Here is a 23,028-nt window from a genome sequence, read left to right as displayed (position 1 = left end):
CTTTTGCTTGCAGTTATTTCATTTCTATTTGCTTTTAAAAACCAGAACCATTCTTTTCCCCAAACACACAGATTGACTAGCTTTCATACAACAAAGATCTTTAGCCTAGTCCTATAGAAAGCTGTGAATACTGATATGCAACCATAAGTACTACTTGCATTTGAGGACGTACCTCCATGTTATACTTTTCCACTGTCCTTCTCAAAGGATCCACGATCTGCCAGCAAATCAGGATGCAAAGATCAATCAGTAGCATCCCTCCAACTATCACCAGTAGCTTCTGGTCTTTAATGATCTGGAGAGACAAACAAAACAAACAGTAAGATTGCCATGAGCCATACAGCTTCATTCCAATATAGGGAAAAAAACACAGGTTGCTAATTAAAAAAGGGATTTTAACAACGAATGAAGAAAAGCTTTGGAAATATCAAATAATGAAAGCAGGAAGACACAAAGTTTTCTCGTGCATCTCACGGATATTACAAGTATCTACAGTGCACATTGATTTCTAAAAAGAAATTGGGAGGACTCTTAAACAGTCATATTGAAGTTAAGGTTCCATTTCTAGAAATTGACAAAAATCTATTCTAGAGATCCACCACTGTGTTTATGTATGAAAATGTGGAAAAGTGTTCTACTAGAGCAGCAGGAGTTTAGATAGTTTTCATGAAGATTTACAGAATTCACTTCTTCGTAGCCTTCTCAGATGTAGAGGACACACTTGCAAGGTGTTGAAAATTCATTTTTGAGGTTTTGTGCGTGTGTGTTTAACATTACCTGTTACCCAGGGAGCAGAAATGGATGATGTATTTTTTTCTATACTACAAAGGTTAGAAGTGTTTATGTACGTGTACATCATTTGTAGCCAGGTGGGGGGTGGCCTCTTCTCCCAGATAACCAGCAATAGAACAAAGGGACACAGTCTCAAGTTGTGCTGGGGGAAGTATAGGCTGGATGTTAGGAGGAAATTCTTGCCAGAGAGAGTGATTTCCTATTGGAATGGGCTGCCCAGGGAGGTGGTGGAGGCACCATCCCTGGAGGTCTGTCTTCAAGAGGAGACTGGATGGGGCACTTGGTGCCATGGTCTAGTTGACTGGATAGGGCTGGGTGCTAGGTTGGACTGGATGATCTTGGAGGTCTCTTCCAACAGCTTTTATGTGGGTATTGCTTACTGTTGAAGAATTTGGCAAGGAGAACTTTGCAAGGAAAAGGCATCTTGCTGGGAATGTGGAGTAAGGAAGACTGTGGCAGAGAATTTCCCCATTAAGTTTAAAAGAAAGCAGTTATTAAGCAACAATTCTCAGACACAGGTTAGTCATGTGTTTTCTTTGGGAAAACAACTATGCCTAACCTTTTAGTTGTTTACCAAGCTATAGTCAAGGCAGAAAAATTACTGTTAATCACTGAGGTTGCCCTCTGCAGAAAAAAAGTCCTATTTGCTTTTTAATCTCTTATCTAACGCCTGCAAGCAGGACTTGGTGAAACAGACCTAGTGCTGCCCTTAGTATGAGTGTAGACATAGAAGGGAAAACTAGGGAGAATTAAGTCCAAACTGAATTTGGAGTTAGATGAAATTTGGGCACCTCAAGCCAGATTTCTTTTTCTCCCTCTTAAATGACTAGGTCATTTATTATATTGGTGTAATTTTGTTGGTTTCATTTACTGAAGCTGGCTGTCTCCAGCCTATCTCAGCAGCCACTGTGTAGAGACAGAAACCTTCAATCCCTCCCAGTGATCTTGGGTACAGTTTAACATCAGAGAAGTTAATATTCTGAAATATGACTCTTCCTTACCACCATCCCTGCCCTGAGGGTGTGAAGACAATTAAATTCAACTGAAAATAAGCATTTGAGAAACTTCAAGATATGTGGAGACAATCTGCCAGAAGCATTTCTCTCTGCTCTGTAAGAAACCCTAAAGCATCAGTAATGAGGCCTGATCTTTCTAATGAAAACAGAGAACATTTTAACCAGGACCCATAACACATGATACAACTTAATATGGACCAATCGATACTGAAACTAATGTTGCATTGGATGTAGATTGGATGTAAATGTAAATTGGATGTAGATTTACCAACACCTGGCAATATTAACCCAACTGGTATAGCAACACAACAAGAGTGAAAAGATATTCTTAAAATCCTGATTATGCACTCACTAAAAGGGTCCAAAGAAATCTCACATTAACACTTTCCTTTCAGCATTAAGTCATGAATTGCCCATCCTTGCTCTTGGCCATTTTTCATTTGTAATTGAGCTTGTGCTACTGTAAGTCAGTATTCATATCCTAGTTCACGTGTAAATTTGGTAACATTTGAGGGTTTTTGGCAGGTAATTATTAGAATAAGTAAAAGCAGAACTCAGAAAAGAGTGGAACTTTTCCTTGGCTACTTTTTGGAGCATTTTTTTCCCAGCATTACACTGTGAATGTCCCTTTTCTGGATAGAAGGGAAGAGGTGCATAACAGCAGCTGTCAGTGGCAGCAGGTATTACTCGTCTCTCAGTTCTGCCAGTTCTGAGGAAGTGATCTGTGCTACTGTAATGAGGTCTGTAAACAGCACCACCAGAGCAGCATGCAGGGTGTGCAAGCTGAAAGCAGGGCTCCTGAAGCCATCTCGCACACCCATCGCAACCCTGGTTTGTCCTTGGCAAAACCACGTCGGTAATGCAGCTCTGAAGCAGAACCCTTCATCAAAACACTAGCTTTTCAGCACGAGACATGATGATCCAATTATTTTTCACTTCTGCCAGTATTAACAGTTTCTCCTGATGTAAATTTGCTCTGAGAAATGCTGTTGGTATCTCACTAGCAGCATTTCTAAAAGGCTTGCCGATCTCCTACCTCCACCCAGCCCAGCTTTCCCTCACCAGCCATCACTCCCACCCACCAGCACTCCCAAAGTTCAGTACATTCACTCCTTGGGAAACACCAGATGCACTGAAGGAGTCTTGACTCAGAACTTGTGAATTCAACAATTTCTCTGTCTAACAAAAGAAAGTCATGAACCACCGAGGTTCTTTACAACCAAATATATAATACTTCTTTCAGAAGACGATTCCCATTTTCCCCTTTTTTCTCTTCCTTCTAGCATACAGGAAATTACCCTGGGGAGAAATGCATGGCAGTTTATAAAATCCATTTTTGCAAGTGTTCCTGGCTCCTTGCTGAAGCCAAGCTCACATACAGCAGCATCTGTGAGTAATATTTTCTACCATCTGTGATTGGATAGGTGAATCTGTCTCATCCTGGCAGATCTGCCCACTGTCATAAATGCCATTGCTACCAGTCTGGACTATATATCTGGATATGAAGTTATCTGTCCTAAAAACAAAATCACTCAGAACAGAAATGGGTAGGCCATATATTTCTCTCAGCAACGTCTCTGTCTGAGCAAAACAATTTTTTTCCTAAAAACTTGTGACTGTGAAGTTCAAGATCAAAGTCCTTATCTTTCTCTTCACTGAGAGAGTCATTGAGTCATTGGATACCGGAATGGGCTGCCTGGGGAGGTGGTGGAGTCGCCGTCCCTGGAGCTGTTCAAGGCAAGATTGGACGTGGCACTTGGTGCCATGGTCTAGCCTTGAGCTCTGTGGTAAAGGGTTGGACTTGATGATCTATGAGGTCTCTTCCAACCTTGGTGATACTGTGATCTTCCATGGACCTTGTGGTCTTATCACAGGAAATACAAAATCTGTCTAAAGCTTTGGGATGAAGTTTCTGCAGGTGAAACTCTTGGGGATTTTGTAGAACTGTCACAGGCAGTACTATCTGCCATGGCAACTTCAGTTATCTATTAGTTCATTATTTTGCAGACCTTTTGTGGGGCTTTTTTTCATTTTGTTTTCTACAGCACATCCATTTTGCCCTGCAGGACCTTACCCTTAACTAGTTTATGAGATCACCTAGAAATCTGGCAAACAACAGTAATTGAACATTGGGCTTCCTTTTGGAGTGAAGGAAAACTTTTCATTATTTCTTAACTTATTAGAAACTAAATCTGCACATGAATATGACATGGACCTTAAAGCTGAACATCATTCTAAATCAAGAAGAAAAAGTTTTACCTATGAATCATAGTATCACAGAATGTTTTGGGATGGAAGGGACCTATGAAGGTTATCTAGTCCACTCACCCTGCAGTCAGCACGGATATCCTCCACTAGATCACGTTGCTCAGAGCTTTGTCAAGCCTGACCTCGAATATCTCCAGGGATGAGGCCTCAGCTACCTCCCTGGGCAACCTTTACCCTCAAGGTAAAATACTTGTTCATAATATCCAGTCTAAATCTGCTCTTCTCTAGTTTGAAGTCATTGCCTCTAATCCTATCACTGCAAGCCTTTGTAAACAGTCTCTCACCAGAGCCTTCACTTCTCCAGGCTGAACAACCCTAGCTTCCTCAGCCTGTCCTCACAGGAGAGGTGTTCCAACCTTCTGATAATTTTCCTGGTCCTCCTCTGCACCTGCTCCATCAGGTTCATATCCTTCCTGTGTTGGGGGCTTCAGAGCTGGATGCAGTACTCCAAGTGAGGTCTTAGCAGAGTCAAGTGGCAGAATCATATCTCTCAATTTGTTGGTCACACTTTTGGATGTGATTTGCCTTCTGGGCTGAAAGTGCACACTGTTGGCTCATGTCCAGGTTCTCATATACCAGCACACCCAAGACTTTTCTTGCAGGGATGCTCTCAATTTCATCATCTACCAGCCTGTACTGGTATCTAGGATTGCACTGGCCTAGGTGTAGGACCTCACAGGACTTATTGAAACTCATGAGATTCTTCTCAGCTCATCTTGCCAGCTTGTTCAGGTCCCTCTGGATGGTATCGAACCCTTCAGACTACTCAGTCACACAACTCAGCTTGGTATCACCTGCAAACTGGCTGAGGGTGCACTCGCTCTCATTGTCTATATCATTGATGAAGATATCGAACAGCACTGGTCCCAGTACAGAACCTTGACTGACACTACTTGTCACCTGTCTTCATCTAGACATTAAGCTGTTGAGCACTACTCTTTGGATCATAGAATCAACCAGGTTGGAAGAGACCTCCAAGATCATCCTGTCCAACCTAGCACCCAGCCCTAGCCAGTCAACTAGACCATGGCACTAAGTGCCTCAGCCAGGCTTTTCTTATACACCTCTAGGGATGGTGACTCCACCACCTCCCTGGGCAGCCCATTCCAATGCCAATCACTCTCTCTGGCAAGAACTTCCTCCTAACATCCAGCCTATACTTCCCCCAGCACAACTTGAGACTGTGTCCCCTTGCTCTGTTGCTGGTTGCCTGGAAGAAGAGACCAACCCCCACCTGGCTACAACCTCCCTTCAGGTAGTTGTAGACAGCAATGAGGTCCCCCCTGAGCCTCCTCTTGTCCAGGCTAAACAACGCCACCATTCGACCACTTCCTTATCCACTGAAGTCTTGTGCTGTTTTAGGGCCATGAGCTACCCAGACCAGAAAACAGAAATGATATTTACTCCTTCTGAGGAGTGAAAACAGAGATGCTGCACACTGATTGGAAGTTCAAAGGGAAATTCTATTTACAAGTACATATGCACAGAAGGCATTCTGGTAGAATTAATACAATTAAAAACCAGGCCAAGGTTACCAGATCAAAATCTGGATCTGGAATCATCCACCCCATCCAACCGCAGCAGGCCTGAGAGTAGGCCAAAACTGCCCTCCCTACAAGGCCTCAGCAGGCCTCATGATGCAGCTCAAACCTCCCTGCCAGCTGGGAGCCATCTCCCCTACACAAACATGGGGTAAGCAGGGACCTGCTCTTCCCAAGGAGAGAAGGGAAGGGAGGAGAGGCAGGGAGGAGAACAGATCAGTATCAACCAGACACTGCTTTACAGACTGTGATACCAGAAAGTGGAATAGAGTAACTATGCTACAATATCCTAGGACATCCACATCTGTCCCTTGGGACCTTCTGTCACTTTTTGGAGGGACTCTCTCTTTGCGGTCTTCTTAAGCCCAAACCACGACAAGTCCACCCATCAAACTGATACCTCCCCAGCTTAGACAGAAGGATGTTACACACAGTATCACACAGTATCATCAGGGTTGGAAGAGACCTCACAGATCATCAAGTCCAACCCTTTACCACTGAGCTCAAGGCCAGACCATGGCACTAAGTGCCACGTCCAATCCTGCCTTGAACAGCTCCAGGGACAGCGACTCCACCACCTCCCCAGGCAGCCCATTCCAGTGTCCAATGACTCTCTCAGTGAAGAACTTTCTCCTCACCTCGAGCCTAAATTTCCCCTGGCGCAGCCTGAGGCTGTGTCCTCTCGTTCTGGCGCCTGCCACCTGAGAGAAGAGAGCAACCTCCTCCTGGCCACAACCACCCCTCAGGTAGTTGTAGACAGCAATAAGGTCACCCCTGAGCCTCCTCTTCTCCAGGCTAAACAATCCCAGCTCCCTCAGCCTCTCCTCGTAGGGGCACTGTGTCAAAGGCTTCACAAAAGTTCCTATAGATGACATCTGTTGGTCTTGCCTTGTCCACTAATGCAGTTATGCCATCACAGAAGGTCACAAGTCTGGCCAGGCAGCAGTTGCCCTTGGTGAAGCCATGCTGTCTGTCTCAAATCACCTCCCTAGCTTCCAGGAGGATCTGTTCCATGATCTTCCCAGGCACAGAGGTGAGGCTGACAGGTCTGTAGTTTCCAGAGTAACTCTTTTACCCTTTTTATAGATAGGTATAATGTTTCCCTTCTTCCAGACTCCAGAGACTTCACCTGACTGCCAAAACTCATCAAGTGTTATGGAGAGTGGCTTTGCATCTACATCAGCCAATTCCTTTAGAACTCTGGATGCATCTCACCAGGTCCCATAGATGAAAATTTACTCTCTTCTCCAGGATTCCACTTTGAGTTCCACAAATAGCTTTCCAATATGGACTGAATAGTGAATTTCCTCCTAACTTTTTTCTTTTTCAGAGTCAACAGGAACTTCTCTTTGTCAGAATGAAAAAAAAATAAGATTAAAGGAAGTACTATTAGCTAAATTTCAGTGGTTGTTTTTTGTTTGTTTTGTTTTGTCCTATCTCATAGAAACACAGCAGGTCTGGAAGAATTTTTGCACCTACTTACCAGTTCTGAAAGAAACACATACTTTCATTTTCCTTGAAAATTTAGGGAGTTTTCTATTTAAGAAGGCAATTCTTAAATAGAAATAGATTCCTAATACAGATCAACCATTTCCATTTTAGGTGACAGATCTATCCCTCGCCTTCTGGCACTAGCAAGATAAATACTTAATGCTATTCAGTAACTTTTTTTCTTTAGTTGTCTCTTTCCCAGACTCCTGGGATGGAATCTGTAGAGAGCAACTCTCTGAAGAATCCCTCTATGAAGCTTCCTACACCTTATTCAATTAAATGAATAGCACTGACAGCAATCATTGAAGCTCTCAGAAATCTGAAACCAAATGTTCCTCTCCTTGGTACATGCAGAAATAACGCTGATAGGAGCCCTCCCTCTGAATCAGAAGGGAAACAGAAAAATAACAGTTTTGGGGAAATAAAAATGTAAAGTCTGCAAGGCTTTGGAGAAATAAAAACATATAACTATTCCTAAACCTGTCTTCATAATATTATCTCCATTGTATAAACCAGCTTTCATTTCTCCCAGAGTGATAACAGACTCCTTAGGATTGCTCCCCTACATTCACTGGATCAGTACAAGCAGGATGGTGCCGCAAGGCTGGTGATAGTGGTAGACAGGTGAACTTTGCCGTATGCAGACTGAAGGAGGTATCTGGGTTTGAGTTATTAAAGCCATTAATATTTTAGAGAAATATGCTTTAATGCATTCCTAATTTCTATTGTGTAACAGAATGAGAAAAAAAGATTACTGCTAACACATTATGCACTGTTCCAAATAACTCCACAATGGGTTTTTTCCCAACAGCTATTATGAGTATTTCCTATAATAGGTTCTATGATTATTATTGGGAACACTTTTCACACTGCAATTAAGGTAGTTATAAGGAGTCAATTCAAGTATTTCAAACATATTTTAGTGCAACTTTTTTTTTTACTATGTCATTGTTTGAGGGATCCCAGGTTCCCAGGAAAACTACAGAGACCAAAATCCATCCCAGGGCATGGAGTGGTCATCCCTGGATGTTGTAGTTTTGTTATTCAATCCCATAATCCTGCCAACACCTTGTAAGTGGGCAGCAAAGTCAATTGGTTCTCTTTTCTCCCTCTCTATTCAGCTCTCCAGAAGGATTTTTATCTAGGTGACTATGCAGGACTACCTTGTGAGCTGTGGTCTTCAAGGCTACAACTGCAGCAAATTTCTAGCTGTGCAACTCATACCTGTTTTAGCCTAAATGGGAGACAATATTGGGGGGCGGGAAGAAAACAAGCACTGGGGTTTTGGTAGTTTAGCCTGGTTGAGAGGTAAGGTTTTGGGGGAATTCTTATATATTCGTGTATTTCGTGTTAAGGCTTCATTAATTTTTTCCTGCACATCTTTAAATATGACCTTTTTGCATTCCTCTCCAATTCAGCAAGAGCATTATTATTTTACTGCCCTTTTTCCTTAAAAAGAGTAAAGTAGAATAATCCAAGTCTCTCATGCTCATAAACAAAAAACCCATGACAGACTAGTAAATCACTGGTGATAAAAAGCTAGGCTTAAGACACTTTACTCTCTGAGAGGTTATTTTGATGAAATATATTAATATTTATTTATGCACCAAAAATGTGAGAACCTACTATGACATCTGCAGTCTGAGAATCTGCTTTTACTGCTTTCCAGGATACTGGAGTGTGTCATACTATCAATAATAGCAAACAATTGGTCACAATCAAAGAGCTTGTTTTTGAGGATGGGGCAGCTACATTAACTAGCCTGCTAAAGCACATATTCCTTGAATGAGTCTTTGCTGACTCATGCTCAGGATAATTGCAGAGCATCTTTGGACAGACTCATCCTCTCAAAAACGGCATTGCAAATGTGGATGTGTTGACTTAATGCCTTGCTGCCAAGAGAAGCTATGCGATTGGATGACATCTTCCCTCGACATGAAAGAAAGAACATCTTAGGGTGATGTTCCCTAGTGGAAGCAGAAGATAGAAGCTTTATAGAGTTAAGAGAAGGTGAGGAATTCAGTGATAGCTTAAAAAAAAACCACTATAAAATTCCTCATCTTTGGAAGCTTGAGCCTCAGTTACGGCTACAATGCAGAGATGATTGGTTCACTAATACTGCTAATCCAGCAATAAGGAACACACTGAGTGATGTAACATGACTAGCTACCCTTGAAAGGACAAAAATGAGAAACATTGTAGTCTTAAACTCCCAAATGGCACTAAATCCAACTTGACAGCATTAGCACCAACCATTCATGGTATACACTGCTTTGCAGAACAACCTCAGCATTGTGCTGGGTTCTGCTCACTACCATAAGTGGATGTGCTGCCTTGAGAGAAACTGCGTATCCCATCAACACAGCAGGTCCAATTCACCTCTGAGAGAAATGCATCTGCTGAGCCTGAGATTGCATGGGACATGAGCTTGGAGGAATTTCTACTAAGGCTATGAATTCTCATTTTTAGTGCTGCAAGTGTTCCAAATCTTCAGGAAAAGAGTGCACAAAATATTTAAATAGTCTGGAAGAAATGGTCTGATTTTGTTTGAGATAACACTAAAACACCTAGACTTTAATATTTTCCTTAATGAACAAGTCTGTGGGAAAGCATACTACATCGCTACCAAATAGCTGGGGACATCAATGCACTTGATTACATTTACAATCCAATTTCAAGCTATTCAGGAAGAAATTGCCTCGTGCTGTACAGCAACATGTTCTTGATTTCTCTGTCATCCATTAGTCTTATAAGACATAGAAATTAGAGTTGTAGTACCATTGATAAGCAGTTACATTTCGCACAGTTTTCATTGTTTTTGTTACTACAGAGGTTTAGCCTTATCAAACTGTACCATGTAGAAATTTACATATATAAATTACTTCAAAAGGAGATTTTTTTTTTCTCCTAGATGTACATTTCATTAGCTCAACTTCCTTCTGTCACAAGAGCCTGAGATTCAGCTTCCAAATCCCTATTTATATGAAATGTAAATTTTAGAAATGTGACTCCTATTGTTCCCTGGCTGGCATTTGGGCTGATCAGCTCTTATAAAAACAGGATGCTTATTTTATGTCTAAACATGGATTCTAGGATTACACTGACTATTTTTTAAGCTTTAGACTTAAAATTTATAGCTGCATCTATTTGGGGAAAAAAGGAAAATAAAGGGTATCCACTTACATCACTTTGGAAGTACTGTATTAATAAAGCATGAAGCTATACCTGAATAATTTACACTGCACTGTAAGTATTATGGATTACTTGGTGTGTGGTGGTAAATATTCATAATGAAATAATAATTCGAGTCATAAGCAAACTTCAAATCACTGTCTTCTTTCTTACTCTCAAAGACTGAATAATAATGCTGAACATTTCTTTAGGTATCCATATGCTGGTTCATTTGCAGCAGATGGTCCCTAATGGATCGTTGTACTGTTGGTATGGTTACCCAAAGCAAATCATTGGATCCTGACACATCTCCCTTTCAGACTTATGACCTCTTGTATAGACTTATTAAAATATATGCATATCTTAGAGGAAATCCAGCACAGAGCTTTTTGTTATGCACACAAAAAGCTCTAGCTAGATTAAAAAAAAAAAAGTCCTAAAAAGTATAAATATTTACAGTTTGAAAAATGACCTGGAAAAATATTTTATAGTAGTTGTTACAGAAAGAACTGCTTGGGTAATATGAACTACATTTATGCTAATGAATAGCTAGAAAGGCACTTGAGCAAGTAAGTAAGATGTGGTCTATGATGTTCTGACTTAAAACCTCCGTTGGTGTGTCTGGAGAACTTTGCTTCATCTATTTTTAAATTATTAAGATAATGAATATCCTTTCCAAAACCTCTATAAGACTTTTGTAAGAGAGATTACAGATTGTAATAAATTCTGAATTCCATAGGTGGCTTGAAAAAAATAGACTATAGAAAAAGTTATAACTAGAGATGACATTGATTTTATAGATTTTCTCAACGAGGTCTTGAAATAAAGGATGGGAATAGCAATGAACAGTGACAAGTTGAGAGGACAAGGCAAGCAGCACTTAAACCTGTAACCATGTGGCCTCCAGCTGCTTTCCTCTCTCTGTTTTTCCCACAGGGACGTTCTGTGCAGTCACAGGTACTGACAGCTTCCCTGCAGCTGGTACCAAGGGGTGAAAGCACACAGTCAACCACTTCCGAGCCCAAAGAGGGCTGCTCAGAGCAACATGCATGTCCACAGAAAGAGCATGGATGGTCTCATTCCTTCCAGTTTTCCATGTGCCTCAGTTTATGGATCATTAAGTATACAAATAACAGAGGTGGGGTGGCCAAATTCATATTAAAAAATGGAGTGGGAAGGCAATGACCTAAAGAGTTTGAGCATTCTTGTTTTGTTTCACTCAGGTAATAAATCTGATTCTGAAAATCAAGTGTTATCCTTCTCTGAATGCTGGGCTCAGAGTGATTTCTAAAGCATAATAAACAATTCTGGTGATTAATTATGTTTCCTCCCTGGCAATTAGCTGCCTTAAACCTGAGACAATCTTTTCCATAAGTCCTACTGCCTTTTCCATTATATGTTATTTTCTGGTTTGGGTGGAAAAGGCTGCAACAGAAAGCTGCTTCTTTCACTATAAAGTCTTATTGCATGCACAGAGTAGACTCACCCTGCCAGGACATGGGTATCTTAGAAAAAACCAAGGCTTCACTGGTGTCCTAATCATGCAAATGGGGTAACAAACATACATTGCAGAGATCCTAGCAAGCTGTAGGTTTTCAATGATTGACTTTTTAGCCAAACATAAGCCTTTTAGCCCATTCTTTTAAAATGAAGAGAATTCAATTATAAGGAGCATTGCACACATCAGCATAAAGAACCTTTAGATCTTTGTGCACCTCATCAGCTTGAGCTAAAAGAGCAACTATTAGCTATAGTGAGCGGTACAACAGCATTAAGAGGAAGACAAGGCACATATTTTGCCTCTAGGCTTTACAGATACATAGTAGCAGAAAAAAAAGAACAGTGAAACCCTAAAATCCTCTGCTGAATTTTTATGCTCTGCCCACACTTATGTGCAACCATTACAGCCAATCCTAATTTAAACTTTTTCTTTCCTCCTACTCCTCTTAAACTCCTATGTTGCTTTTCCAGTTTATATCCCTACCTTTCAGGCTTGCCATCCTGCCTCCAAATTCCAAGCTTAAACTAATTTTAAACCAGACCTAATATCTTAACTGGAGATTGTCACTTGAATCTCAAACTTGGCCTCTATGGACCACTATACTCAGCTTTCTCGACCACTGCTCACTGCAGTCCCTGCCCCATTGAACATTTTGCTGGTTCCCAATCCTATTTTAATTCTCTGGGAATTCTAAATTCAATGTCTCTTCTCAACTCCTTTTCCCACAGTATCTGAAGGAGGCCTAAAAAAAGCTGGGGAGGGACTTTTTAGGATATCAAGGAGCGACAGGACTAGGGGGAATGAAGAAAAGCTGGAGATGGGTAGGTTCAGACTGGACGTGAGGAGGAAGTTCTTCACCATGAGAGTGGTGAGAGCCTGGAATGGGTTGCCCAGGGAGGTGGTTGAGGCCCTATTCCTGGAGGTGTTTAAGGCCAGGCTGGATGAGGCTCTGGCCAGCTTGATTTAGGGTAGGGTGTCCCTGCCCAAGTCAGGGGGGTTGGAACTAGACGATCCTTGTGGTCCCTTCCAACCCTGACTGATTCTATGATTCTATAATGATAAGAATTTTCTCTGTTATTTTTATCCAGAGGGGCTCCTGTTCCCCCCAAAGCCTGAAGGAGCTGATCTGATTTCTCATTCTCAGCCTCTTTGCTCTTGAACTCTTGGCCTTGCGGACTCCTCACAGTGCCAGCCTCCCTTCCCTGTGCTATTGTTAACAAAGTAGGCTGTACAATCTCCTGTTCATCTTTGCAATGCATGAAGACCACAGCTTTCCTCAGAAGTCTTTTAAGGCCTTAGTAGGCTGGATTTAACAAAAGGTTTGCCAGACTGCAGCCTGGCAGGAATAACTAAGTCAGGCTGGACTGGTAAGTAATTTTTCTCTGTTGTGGTTTGTTGTTGCTTTCTAACTCTGTGACACTGATAATATCATTTCTCAATCCTTGTTAAGCTCTTGAATTATTTCTCTTCTGTGATAACTCTACAGTCACACAGTAAATGTAAGAACAGAGAAGAGTTTATGAAGTGTCATAAATGGGTAGAATAATGTTGGCAAAAATATAGCAGCACAAGTCTTATGAAACGATGCTGTCATACATCCTTTGGACAATTATATTCTGTATTTACCTTGTAACAACACTGTCTACATAAAAGACATCTGCCACCAGAAGTCTGCAGTGGTAGTAGTAACTGACTACACTGACAACACCCCTCTCCTCCCTGATGTTGATAACATCCCTCAAAATTAAAAATTAAGCTACAAATAGATCTAGAATGTACAATGTTAAGGGTAAGACAATCTTATCACGGCAATGTCAACTGAGAAGTACTTTCAAACATGAACTGCAACAAGCAGCAGATCATCATGTTTTATTGTATTCTCCTGCAAATGGTCAAACACTTGTCTTTCTAGAAGAATATATAAAGCTTATGGAGACTTTAAATACCACTGCTTTGAACTTACTGCTATTTACTCTCAGAAGTGAATGGTCGTTATTTGGCATACTGCAGCTATGAAGGAGAAATCACTAAGTAGGACTGTTTTAATGTCCACTCAAACCTAGGACAGTACAGTTCCCATCAAAAAAAGACAGCGTTACAAGCCTCTAAACTTTATGAGAAGGGATGGCTTCTTGAAATGGTTCAGCTAGCTAAAGCTTCCCCAGGACACAACATGCTCTTCTGCAACTCATATTCTCTCCCTCTGATCCGCTGCCAGTCTTACTACTGGGTAGAAGAACACAAAAGCAGTCTCCATCTCTCACTGTGCAGAAGATGCTCTGCTGCCCACGCCAACAGGAAGGAGATTTATTGAAACCAGAATTGCACCTTAATTATAAGTGTTATAGTTATTTTTAATAATAGTTCTATTCTATCTCCATTATCTCTGCTAACCTCTTTAAAATTTAAAAAGTTTATTTCCCCCTACTGATTTTGTAATTTTCATTTGACAGAAATTAATTCTCTTGTACCTTTCTGTTTCAGATAGAGCTAAAATTAATACATTCACAATCTGCTTCCTTTGAGCCCCAGCAAGATCAAAGGTGGTAACAGAGTTCTGGGAATCCTGCAAAATTTGACAGCTAGCAGCCTGATAGCAGAAGTAGTATATTATGAATGTTATTTTATTATCTTTTTTTTCCCCCCAAATATCAAAGGAGTGGATGTAAAACAGGTGCAAATAAAGATTTTTGAGAGTTTCATAAACAGAAATTAACAAAAATCAAGACACTAAATCATTGAGTTCCACTTTTCACTGCACTAAAATGGAGCTATAGTGTATTACTGAACATCATATTCAGTCTCACAACATGGCAGAAATCCACTCATCTCTTCACAAAGTCCTGCTGAACTCTTGACTGTTGAGTGAAAGTTTGGAAGCAAGCTTGCCCTATCTGATGAGGATAAATAGATTCATTCATGGCATTCTTTTCTCCCTTTGTAATACTCACTTTCATGAAATGAATGAACTAATATTTTCAAAGGCCACACAGAGATTCTTCCACTGTGTGAAGAAATTTCTGTCTGGATTTTTTTCCTGATCATAGAATCAACCAAGTTGGAAGAGACCTCCAAGATCATCCAGTCCAACCTAGCACCCAGCCCTATCCAGTCAACTAGACCATGGCACTAAGTGCCTCATCCAGGCTTTCCTTGAACACCTCCAGGGACGGTGACTCCACCACCTCCCTGGGCAGCCCATTCAAACAGCAAATCACTCTCTCTGTCAAGACCTTCCTCCTAACATCAAGCCTGTACCTCCCCCCCAGCACAACTTGAGACTCATGAAAACATTCAGGATGACAGGTAATGGTGGGATACATAAATGTCACATACAGATGGAAACTGAAGTGATCACAAATGAGTAGTATCTACAGTACTTAAATAATTTTGGAACTTTGTGCTCCTCACGTTGAAACATCAATCTGCTCTATTATGTCATTTTTCATCCAGGTCTCCCTTTGCCTATTTATCTGCTTAGATACTCTTTGTGAAAGTTTCTACTGTCTCTGCTTCTACAGATAAAAAATACTTTGAAAAGTACACCTACTGAAAACAAAAACGTCTGCCTTTTAAGACATCAGAATGCCATTTTTCTCAATCAGCTCTTCAAAACAGTGTTACCTATCCTGACAAATCAAAGACAGGAAATGTGTAACTAGGAAACATTCATAGTGGATAGGTAATTTATTTTACATTAAGAAAACCAGTGTCTTTTTGTGATTCATGCTTGTGTTCTGGAGCAGGACATCCAAATAAAGCAAAACAAGATGATTATCCTGAAAGCCATCCTTTAAAGCTTACAGAACAAAATGAGTTATTTACTTAATTCCAGAATATTGAATAAAGTACCCTAATGGCCTTGATGTTTATGGCCAAGCAAAGCATCTCATAGGTCAGCTCCTTCAGATGTCTGAAAGTTTATCTCCCTTATACTGGTTAGTGTCTTCCTAATTGATCTTAAATAATTTTTCACATCCAGCTGTGAATAAACAATTGCAAATTGCAGTTGTCAGTGGACCTGTTGAAGAACAGGCACTATCTAGAATTTGATGATTATGTTTAGAATCATAGAATCAACCAGGTTGGAAGAGACCTCCAAGATCATCCAGTCCAACCTAGCACCCAGCCCTAACCAATCAACTAGACCATGGCACTAAGTGCCTCATCCAGGCTTTTCTTGAACACCTCCAGGGACGGTGCCTCCACCACCTTCCCACGCAGACCATTCCAATGGGAAATCACTCTCTCTGGCAAGAACTTCCTCCTAACATCCAGTCTAGACAATTACTTTTAATACTTAGTAGCATCTTGAAACTCCAAAAACATTTTTTACCAAAAACAATAGAGCAAATAGTTAAGTGACAGTCCACTGAAGTACCTACTTGGATTAATATGTAGTATGGAAATTATAAAATTCTCAGGATAATAAAGGTTACTAAGTGCTTCTATGTGCTACATTGGCAGCAATTTGTGTAACTTCACAACTTTACAGGGGTTTCTACCAGTGTAGCTGAAAACATATTTGCAGTATGAAATTCAACTTTGCAAGATGGTAAAATACTGGCTCAGCTTTGGTTAAAAACCTTTAATACAAGAAATGTAAGATCTTTAAAAAATAGGTAGGATTAACTGAGAGATTGTGGTGGGCTCTTTGCATAAATGCAGAAAGAATGGTCTCTACTTCCATGGCAAAGAAATTTCTTATCTTAAAACTGACTAAAAGGATATTTGTCATTTAATCATTATTTTTTACAAGAGTTATATATAGATTTAAATTCACAAACAGTTAAGCAAATGTGATGTAACTGAATACTAGAGGGAAATACTAGATGGTTTTGCTGCTAAGGTGCCAGAGTGCTAACTCCAGCTCTGGCCATGGCATGTATTTCCTTAATAACCTGAGATATAAATCCTCTTAGGAACTGAGTTAACTCCCTCTCTATCTAAAGTCCAAGTCTTCTTAGGGAAAGGTCTACCTTGTGGTGACAGCAACTCCCTGTATGCTGCAACTGATGAAAAAATAACATAGCACTAGGGGGAAAAAAAAAAGAAAGGAAAAAGAAAAATAAATAGTACAGCTTTTACATGACCACACACAAAGGGAAAGAAACAGAGGAAGAATCTGACAAGGTTTTGCAATACCATTCTACTTATTTTGGGTGGAATTGACTCTTTACAACTTCGAATAAATCTATTCAGCTCATAGTTAAACTGCATACAACACTTCTTACTCTATCATAATTGTGTTTTGCCATTTCATGCACGTTTCTCTTAATGGCTTTTTTCCTATTGAAATATTCCTATTCACTGATTTTCTCATTTTTAAATAAAGCCATCTGATTAGATGCACTTAATGTGCAAAAGAGGAGCTCCATGGGAAAAATATCAAAGGAACAATATCTATATGAAGTGTTGTATTATTCCTAAACTACAGAAGTTTGCTGTACTAAAAACGCCGGCAACAGCTACTGTAGCTCTTAGGATAAGATTATGCAATTTCAAGTAAATTTAGAAATAGGAACTTTATAAAGTGTATTTTCTCTTGCCTCCTGATATCAATCCATGAGAAACATTGGGGTAACTCTTGGTGGCAGGTACAAGCACTCTGACAAAACCACAAAAGCCTGACAGACACCCGAGAAAGGACCAAGGCTTGCTAGAGGCTGATGAAGATCAGCTTGGCACCTCCCAGACATTAACCAGCACCTCCATGACCAGGCTCACCCTACCTTTGGGTGGTCCTGTGGGTTCAGTTCTCCAGTTAACTAGAACTGATCACAGTCCAACTTGGGCCCAGGCCATAAATAGCATCCCTCTACAGAGCTATTTTGAGTTGGTCTCCTTGAAGCAAGCAGCCAGGCAGTTGCATTCTCTGCCCTCCAAACGGAATACCATCTAAGGATATTTCTGTGGACTGAGTGTGTCCTCACCCCACCACTGGCATATGCATATTTTGGGTACCCTTGAGTGGAAGGTTTCCCCCTTCACAAGTGCATGCACACACATTTTGGTTCCTCTTTCTAGAAAGAATATTCCTTGAAGCTTAAGGCTAAGTCTTAACTGGCTGTGTGGTAGTATATTCCCAACTGACATCTGAAGTGCAGGGCAATTTTGGTTACACCAAATCTGCACATTTGGGTACATGCTGATGCCTGTTCTGTGGGCGCCTCCATGACATACCTGTATCCCAAGCAGACACAGAAAGAATTTCATATCAGCTATGGATCTATCAGAAGGAGACCCTTAGATGCTGAAACATACTAAAAAAAGAGTGAAGATCCAAATTCACTTTTATAGCTTACCAAAATCTGCACTGTGTGCCTCTTGACACAAAGACTGAAGGCCTCATGCTTAACACCACCTCTGAGACTAAAAAGAACAAGAAAGCCTCAATATCAAACCATCCAGGATCTGTGAATGTGACACTGTCAGAAGGCTAGATGAGTATAGGATAGAATCAACCAGGTTGGAAGAGATCTCCAAGATCATCCAGTCCAACCTATCCCCCAGCCCTATCCAGTCAACTAGACCATGGCACTAAGTGCCTCATCCAGGCTTTTCTTGAACACCTCAAAGGACAGTGACTCCACCACCTCCCTGTATCTGGTGGTCTGTGCTGCTGCTTGCATCCCTTCCAGAAGAGTTGCCTTTTGGTAAGATTTGCGACCTTGACCAAGCCAAGTGTGTCCCTGGGAGACTTTATGTTTGTGATTGCAAGCACATTATAGGGCTACAGAGCTAATCTGCAGCTTACTGCATTTATCATCAGCCATCTTAAAGAATCTGCATATGCTGCATGTAAATAAACTGCACTATTCATATGCTCAACTGCTTCTTTTGAATGTGGTCAGACCTAACAGGCAGGCTGTTCAGGTAGCTGGAATTGGGCCTATTGTCAAGGCAACAAATGGTGTATCTATTAAGAGACAAGTTCAGCTGTCCCTATTCCCTCTAACCTCTGAAGACCAGCTAGAACACAAGGGGATCCATCTCTTGCCAAATTTATCCTTCACAAAGTGTAAGAGACACTTTAAGAGAGTCAGAGCAAGTCTGGCCATCCACAAAAGGCAGCAAACCCGCGAGAACATTACATTAACAGGGCAATGAGAAAACAGTTTACTTCCCCTCACCTTTTTCTTCATTTTCACGTTTTTGAAAATGGCATGAACTCTCCATGTTTTTGCAAACATTGCTCCAAATGCAGTTGTGTATCCCACTGTAAGAATCCATGTTCGGACCTAAAAATATAAATACATATAGAAAACAAAAGAGATAAACCCATTTAATTTTCAGCAGACAATGTGGGTATCAGAATTTCAATTAACTTTCTTCTCAAGATGTTGAGAAAAAAACTTCACAGAAACACTGACATTTTTGAATCGTCTCGCTCAGTATTTCAGTGTTTTTTTAATCCTCCCGCCATGCCCTCTCCAAGTATAAAAAATCTTTCATAGAATCAAAGAATCAACCAGGTTGGAAGAGACCTCCAAGATTATCCAGTCCAACCTAGCACCCAGCCCTAGCCAGTCAACCAGACCATGGCACTGAGTGCCTCATCCAGGCTTTTCTTGAAGACCTCAAGGGATGGTGACTCCACCACCTCCCTTTGATGCTGAATTCACCTTTGATGCTGAATCAACAATCTCTTCCATATATAATAAAACAACTCTGTTACAATATTCTGCATTTTTGCCACTTTTACTGCATTTTGTGCAGAGTAAGGAACTAGTGGAGAAAATGAAGAGACTAAGAACATAAAAAGGGTGTGGAACTCTAACATTAATAGCAACATTTTGAACAGAAATAGAGAGGTAGAGAAATTATTCAGACCAAACAAGAGGAAATACTATGTGAGGTAGGTGTTGCTTAATGCAGATCCTGAGCATTCTGGAAAGTTAAGAAAAGGAGATCTTAAATGATCATGTAGGGGAAAATGACAAGACAGAGACATAGCCTGGGTGGGCAGACCTCAGGGACAACATCTGAATCAAATATAGTACAATATGGACCCCCAAAAAAAAGGTAGATGGCAAGCCCACACAGAATGTATGGAACCCTGAGCTAGCCTCAGTTTTGACTCAGACCTGTCCAGATATTTTCTGCCTAGTGAGGTTCACAGAGTTTGGTGGGTTTTCTGGGGATTTTGGTTGGTTTGGTTTGGGTTTGTGTGGGTTTTTGGTTTTGTGTTTGCTGTTTGCTTGTTTTAAAAGCCTCCAATTGAGCAGGGAGGACAGAAAACAAGCTACAAAGGATTTTTGTGCAATTTCCCACCTGCCTATAGCATCTTTGTGGTTAGGTCCTCACTTTCAGACTAAGCCAATGCCTTTCACAGTTGCAGAGAGATCTGCATAGCCCCTTCTTACTTCGTGGGAAGTTTCTCTTTTCATTATCCTGGAAGTTTGGCTGTTTGGAAACTTTTATACCCTGAACAGACTATTTTCTTCCCCAAAAAGGGACCGGAGACTAAAGAACATAGCAAGTGAAGGATCATGTGAGAGGCACAGCAGGGAGCTGGAAGCCTACAGCCAAACCTGAGAGCCTGAGAAATCACCAGGAGGTGGAACAATCCCCTCCCTCTAGAGACTCTACACAGGCCAGTTGCCAAAAATGGAAACTGCATAAAAGTAAACAAAGAAGTCAAAATAAAATGTAGTGTATATTGAGATGGAAGAACTGAGGGAGAGACAATGACTAAAACCAGGGAAGTAAAAGCCAGAACAAAGGCAGGCCAGCCTTCTTTTTTGCCCATGTTGACCACGTATAGTGGGCCAATATAGCTGCCTTTCATTATAAAACCAATCTGATTTACAAAAACCAGGACATTCTAGGACAGGGTTAAAGAAAAAAAAGTCCCCAGCTGACCTAAAAGCACTGTTTTCCACTGGAAATCAACATAGTTTCACATAGGATCTCTGGAGAGGTCAAGACTTTTAATTTGTAACTTTAGGACGTGCATACTGATGAGAAACTAGATGTTGTAGTAAGATGCAAGACTTGGGATCTATTATCTACGTTAGGGATAATATAAATATTTAACTTATAAATATGTTATCCAGTTTTTGCTTTTCCAGACATTTTCAGAATTTCCAGTTTCATATCCAAAATGTCTTTTTTTTCCTCCACCAAAATTCTGGTGTGCAGCAGAATTATTATTTTAAGCGAGCATTACAGATTAAAATTAAAGATAACTGACTCAAAATGCAGCGACAAAATAGTAAGGGTCAGGAAATTACTTAACAGAAATAAATAAATAACATTCATTTGGTCAATAATAGAGAATTAGTGACAGAAAAGTACACGCAGAACCCTGGGTTTTGGGAAAGAACAGTATAAAAATGGACAGCCAAAACTGCATGAGAGGGCATTTACACTGCTTACCATGGAGGGACACACACCCTGAATGTACAAGTGTGAACTTGGTGGGTGCTGTCTCCATGGCATGAGCATTACTAGTTTGCAGAGATATGCACAAAGGAAAAGAGTTTAGATTTCCTGCAGGACAGGTGTTTGTAGGAGTACCTGTACCCCCAGAGGAAAGGCTGTGAGGGTAAATCCACGTCACAGGATGTTAGAGGTTGGAAGGGACCCAAGGAGATCATTAAGTCCAAAATATTACCTAACACAGATCACAGAGGAACACATCCAGACAGGCCTTGAAAGTCTCCAGAGAAGGAGACCCCACAACGTCTCTGAGAAGCCTATTCCAGTGCCCTGTGACCCTTACAGTAAAGAAGTTCCCCCTTGTGTTGAAGCGGTGCCGGAACCTCTTTTGCTTCAATTTACACCCATTGCTCCTTGTCCTATCACAGGGAGCAAGTGAGAAGAGCCTGTTCCTCCTCCTCCTGGCAGCCTTCAGATACTTAGAAACATTTATCAAATCCCCTCGAAGTCTTCTCCTCTCCAGACTAAAAAGCCCCAAGTCCCTGAGCCTCTCCTCAAGTCCTGCAAGAAGGAAGCGCCTGCACATAACTCAGCACTTGTGTTTGTTAGAAAACGTTAGGATTGTGTCTAGAAGCTGTTTACAAATCTGTGAGCATTAACTAATATTTAACTATCATCTAATGTTGTGGTTTACTCTGTAGCATTGCTGATACTGACCCTGAATGTATAGTTCACCAGTACAACAACTGAGAGTCAAACCATGTGAGTTTTGTCACTTTGTGACATTCTTGCACACAGCCCTGAAAAAAAGAAATGATAACACCCCAAAAAACAAAGGTCAGTAAAGTATTCTTTTAACTTAAATATTTTTAAGTCTTTCCTTGTAACTCATTATCATGCATTATGCCAATGACTTCAGTAAAACCCTAGTTAGAGCAACTCTGAGTGATTTAAAAATATGTTTCATATCAACATGTTCATATTAGCCAGTTAAATCTTTGCCCTCACATTAACTGAGCTGTGATAACCATACTCAGCATTCAATCTTTTTGCTGCTATTAATAAGTATTCAGTTCTTTTGTGTACAGTTCAGTGATATATTTATCAAACAGATACGTGGTATTTTCATGTCCCTAGTAAGACTCCGTGTTTTGTTCTCACTGAAACAGTAATCGCTTCTTTGGAATAGTCAAAAATGCAATTATTCTCATAATCTGTTTCTAAGCCAATATTCAGGAAAAAAATTGTTATTTCTAGCATGTTTGGTTCAAAATGTTTTATGTATTTCTGATCTGAGTTGTGCAAATCGCAATAATATAACTGTTGGCTATGCTGGGAATATTCTAGTTTAAATAGACCAGGAGATGTTGTCAAAATGGGATTGTTGTTGCTGGAAATGAGATGGTGAGATTCAGATGATTTTTAATTTTGAAAAAAAAATTACCAGGAATTTGTCTGCTAGAATTCACTAAGGCAGCCAGGGGAGCAAAACGTTTAGAAAACAGAAATGGCTTCTCAAATTCATCTAATCTGCCCATTCCTAGTCTTAAGGGCATTATACCTCCGAATTCCACTCATTTGAAAGAACACCGTTGTGGTGGTTTGGATGTACCCCCACCCCCCCACACTTTAGTAATACCCAGATTAGACTCAGCCAGCTCTGGGAATATAAATGAAGCTATTTATTTACAGCTAGCACAATATACAAGCAGTTATTTATAGTACATACAATTATATACAGAAATATATAAAGGTAAAAGTAATACAGAAACACAACTCCCCTCCCAGAAACCTGAGTCCCTAGGAGGGGCTCTCAACCACCCCTGCACCTTCCCCCTGCCCCTCTCAACCTTACCCCAGTCCT

At 40.6% G+C, this 23,028-nt stretch overlaps 1 protein-coding gene across 1 annotated transcript in view; it reads right to left on the bottom strand.

Moving 5' to 3' along the window:
* GABBR2 (gamma-aminobutyric acid type B receptor subunit 2) overlaps positions 1 to 23,028 on the bottom strand; it is a 662,133-nt gene that overhangs the window by 200,383 nt on the left and 438,722 nt on the right. Inside the window, exons 12-13 of the mRNA XM_064150058.1 lie at positions 18,914 to 19,021; positions 173 to 295 (exon numbers count right to left, since the gene is read on the bottom strand). Of these exons, the coding sequence (XP_064006128.1) occupies positions 173 to 295; positions 18,914 to 19,021 (231 nt within the window). The remainder of the gene's footprint in view (positions 1 to 172; positions 296 to 18,913; positions 19,022 to 23,028) is intronic.

Source organism: Pogoniulus pusillus, chromosome 10, assembly GCF_015220805.1.
Source record: "Pogoniulus pusillus isolate bPogPus1 chromosome 10, bPogPus1.pri, whole genome shotgun sequence".
NCBI lineage: Eukaryota > Metazoa > Chordata > Aves > Piciformes > Lybiidae > Pogoniulus > Pogoniulus pusillus.
The sequence above is the reverse complement of the archived record's forward strand: the minus strand, read 5'-3'. Positions and strand labels throughout refer to the sequence as shown.